The sequence below is a fragment of the Trichosurus vulpecula genome, chromosome 8, assembly GCF_011100635.1.
Source record: "Trichosurus vulpecula isolate mTriVul1 chromosome 8, mTriVul1.pri, whole genome shotgun sequence".
Taxonomy (NCBI): Eukaryota; Metazoa; Chordata; class Mammalia; order Diprotodontia; family Phalangeridae; genus Trichosurus; species Trichosurus vulpecula.
The window spans coordinates 184356146-184360397 of NC_050580.1; the positions used below are offsets into that span (position 1 = coordinate 184356146).

The 4252-nt window shown below is 42.1% G+C and overlaps 1 protein-coding gene across 1 annotated transcript; it reads left to right on the forward strand.

Annotated features, from left to right (window-relative positions):
* The first annotated feature begins 2995 nt into the window (after positions 1-2995).
* On the forward strand, positions 2996-3830 carry LOC118828846 (coiled-coil domain-containing protein 115-like). The gene has a single exon (XM_036735720.1). The coding sequence runs from the start codon at positions 3005-3007 to the stop codon at positions 3665-3667; it is 663 nt and encodes a 220-aa protein (XP_036591615.1). The 5' UTR covers positions 2996-3004; the 3' UTR covers positions 3668-3830.
* The last annotated feature ends 422 nt before the right edge of the window (positions 3831-4252 follow it).

The window sequence follows — 4252 nt, forward strand, 5'->3', positions numbered from 1 at the left end:
AATACTCAAATTGTTTCCTTCTGGCAGCCTGCAATATTTTCTCCTTGATCTGGGAGCTCTGGAATTTGGTGACAATATTCCTAGGAGATTTCTTTTTGGGATCTATTCGAGGAGGCGATTGGTGGATTCTTTCAATTTCTATTTTACCCTCTGGCTCTAGAATATCAGGGCAATTCTCCTTGATAATTTCTTGAATGATGATATCTAGGCTCTTTTTTTGATCATGGCTTTCAGGTAGTCCAATAATTTTTAAATTGTCTCTCCTGGATCTATTTTCCAGGTCAGTGGTTTTTCCAATGAGATATTTGACATTGTCTTCCATTTTTTCATTCCTTTGGTTCTGTTTTATAATATCTTGATTTCTCATAAACTCACTAGCTTCTACTTGCTCCAATCTCATTTTTAAGGTAGTATTTTCTTCAGTGGTCTTTTGGACCTCCTTTTCCATTTGGCTAATTCTGCCTTTCAAGGCATTCTTCTCCTCATTGGCTTTTTGGAGCTCTTTTGCCATTTGAGTTAGTCTATTTTTTAAAGTTTTGTTTTCTTCAAAATTTTTTTCAGTATTTTTTTGGGTCTCCTTTAGCAAGTCATTGACTTGTTTTTCATGGTGTTCTCGCATCCTTCTCATTTCTCTTCCCAATTTTTCCTCTACTTCTCTAACTTGCTTTTCCAACTCCTTTTTGAGCTCTTCCATGGCCTGAGACTAGTTCATGTTTTTCTTGGAGGCTTTTGGTGTAGGCTCTATGACTTTGTTGACTTCTTTAGGCTGTATGTTTTGGTCTTCTTTTTCACCAAAGAAGGATTCCAAAGTCTGAGACTGAATCTGGGTGTGTTTTCGCTGCCTGGCCATGTTCCCAGCCAACTTACTTGACCCTTGAGTTTTTCGTTGGGGTATGACTGCTTGTAGAGCAAAGAGTACTTTGTTCCAAGCTTGAGGGGATGTGCCGTTGATTTCAGAGCTATTTCTATACAGCCAGCTCTGCCACCCCAGCACTCCTCCTTCCTCAAGAACTACCAACCCGGACCTGACGAAAATCTTCAGCAGGCTCTGGACTCCTGCTCTAATCCGCCACTTAATTCCTCCCACCATGTGGGCCTGGGGCCGGAAGTAACTGCAGCTGTAGTTCTGTAGCTGCATCTCCCCCACTGCCCCTGGGGCAGTGGCCAAACCTCGAATTCTGTCCCACTACCCTTCTCTGTTGTCTTTGGTGTTTGTGGGTTGAGAAGTCTGGTAACTGCCACGGCTCACTGATTCAGGGTGCTAGGGCCTGTCCTGCCCAGCTCCTGGTCTGGTTGGTCCTGCTGCCTCCCACGCTGAGCTCTGCTCCCCTCTGCTCCATGCATGATAGACCTCATCCATCGACCATCCAGGCTGTCCTGGGCTGGATCTCTGCTTCCCTCTGCTATTTTGTGGGTTCTGCAGTTCTAGAATTTGTTCTGAGCCATTTTTATCAGTTTTTGGAGGGATGTGGTGGGGAGCTCACACAAGTCTCTGCTTTCCTGCTGCCATCTTGGCTCCACCTCCGGAAGTCCATCAATACTGATTTAAAGTACTTTTAATGTTATTATTGATAGCTCTGATTTCTTCTGAAAACTAAACAGGCAATTTTCAAAAGAAATACAACCCGTTAACATAAATTTATATGTAATATGCATATATGTGTGTGTGTATATATATATATATATGCTACACATAGCTTGCTAGCAATTAGAAAAATGCAAATTAAGGCAACTCTAAAGTTTCAATTCGTACCTATCAGACTGGCAAAGCTGACAAAAAAAAAAGGAGAGTGAAATATGTTGGAAGGGAATTACTATCCCATTGGTAAAGCTGTGAATTAGTGTAGCCATTCGGAAAAGGAATTTGGGACTATGACCAGAAAGTTACTAAACTGTCATATCCTTTTACCTAGAGTTAAAACAACTAAGCTTATATTCCCAGATTTATATCCCCAGATATAAAGAAAGAGAAGGAACTCACATATACAAAAATATTTATCGAATTCTTTTTATAGTAGCAGAAAATTGTAAAGGGATGCCAGTTAATTAGTTTATAAACATTTATTAAGCACCTCCTAGGTGTTACGCACTGTGCTAATTAGGGAATTAAGGAATGGTTGAATAAAATATGGCATGTAAATAGAATACTATTATACCATAAGAAAGGATAAAAAGGATGGCTTCAGAGAAACCTGGGCAGACTTGTGTGAACTGAGAGTGAAGTAAATAAAAACTACTTATATGACAATATTGCGAAGACAAACTTATTTGAATAAATCAAGAACTCTGATCAATGCAATGACGAATCATTATTCCAGTGGACTGATATACTAACCCTCTTCTAATGGAGAAGTGATGAACTCGAAGTGCAAAAGAAAAGAAATCTTTTTAGATATGAACAATAAAGGAATTTGTTTTGCTTGACTGGGAATATGTGTTGTAATGTTTTTTTTTTCTTCTTTTTTCTTTTTTTTTTAAAGGGGGAGAGGTAAGAAGCAAAGATGTCTTTATGCATATATATAAAAGTACATCTCTCTACTTTTCAAGTATAAAAAGCAATAATTCTAACGTCTAACACCCACCATCTACTTGTATATATACTTCTTTCCTACTAGTCATAGCATTAAGAACTGAAAATATCGTCTATGCCAACTACCTCATTCTACAAATGTGGAAACTGAGGACAAGAAAAGTTAAATGAGTTGACCTAGGTGCTATAGGTAGCAACAAAACCACAATTTAAATCTAAGACAACAGACTCCAAATTTATTGCTCTATTACAGCATAATACTTCATATGGTAGAGAACGGTTTTTCATCTTAAATAAAACTGAACCTCTATCCTTGTACAGAGAACCTAGAAGGGTATCAGGGAACTGGTTTTCATGCCCTCACTTAAGATGGCGCGCCAGGCCGTCGAGCAGCGGCGGACGGGCGCACACTGATTGGCTGGCTGCAGGGGAAGGGGTGGGACAGGCAGGGGATTGCGTAGCGGCTTCCGGGCTATGGCGGCAGCCGGTGGCGGTGAGAGCGCTGTGGCCTCCGAAGCCGGGGCTTTGCGAGCTTTGAGCACCCAGTTAGATGCGACCCTCGTGCAGCTGCTCGTGGAGCTTGAGCAGCTGGAAGGGAAGCGGGTGGCCTTGAACGCCCGAGTGGAGGAGGGCTGGTTTTCCCTCTCCAAGACTCGCTATGCTATGGGTGCCAAGGCTGTCAGCCCCCTTCAGTATAGCTCCTCTATGACTCCCTTCTTCCGGGTCTGCACGAGTGAGCCCGAGCCTGGTCGGCCTGAGTTCGAGGTGATTTTCACTGGAACTGGATCCCCGAAGGACGGAAGACCCCAGGAGTCCCAAGGTGTGAGTGATTATGGGGAGCCAGAGTCCGAGTCTCAGTCTCCGGTGCTTCGCAGGCGGCCGCAGCCCCAGGGGTCTCCTTTGCAGCCCACCCCACCCACACCTGCCGCTGCGACGTCTCCGGAGCGGGATCCCCTGACCTGGTTTGGGATCCTGGTGCCCCAGAGTCTGCGGCAGGCCCAGGGAAGTTTCCGGGCAGCTCTGCTGGTGGCTGGGGAGATTGCCGCGCTCCAGAGCCGAATCGAGTGGGGAAGAGCCCAGATTCAAGCCCTTCTCCAGGAGAAACAGAAACTGCTTGATCAGCTGAAGGTGGCATGAACACATTCTCTAAAATTTAGAATCCTAATGAATAATTTTGTCTTTTGTGACTATCAAAAAAAGTGAAAATTAAAACTTTTTTTTTCCTTTTCTGGAGAAAATGATACATTTCCTCTGCTTTCCAAAGTTCCCGCTGTCACATTAAAGAATCAAACATAAAAAACATGAAATATATTTTTTCCATTGTCACATAAGATTCAGAAGCATCAGGAAGTATGCTAATGTGTAACCTTGGCAGAGTTGTAGCATCATTTTATTAACCTAAAATATGTTATTAGAAAACTCTGGTAATGCTTAATTTATAAATATTTTATGTCTGAGTGTAAATGGGTGGGGCAGGGAAAAACCTGAGATCAGAGGGAAATTAAACGTGCAAAAGAAAAAAAAATGTTACCTATCTATCATATCAGCATGGATAAAATGGAACCTTTTTATAATTATTAATTCTTAGAAGTTGAAAGTACCAGACAGGTTTCAAGGGTAAGCTGGTGGTACAAGAGCCATAAGGTGCCTACTAAGAAACCAGAGTGCTTTGAGTCGATAATGATTACATACACGTATCTATTACAAAAAACATAAATGGAA

Coding starts and splice junctions, on each gene's coding strand:
- LOC118828846 (XM_036735720.1), top strand. CDS start 3,005: ATGGCGGCAGCCGGTGGCGGTGAGAGCGCTGTGGCCTCCGAAGCCGGG.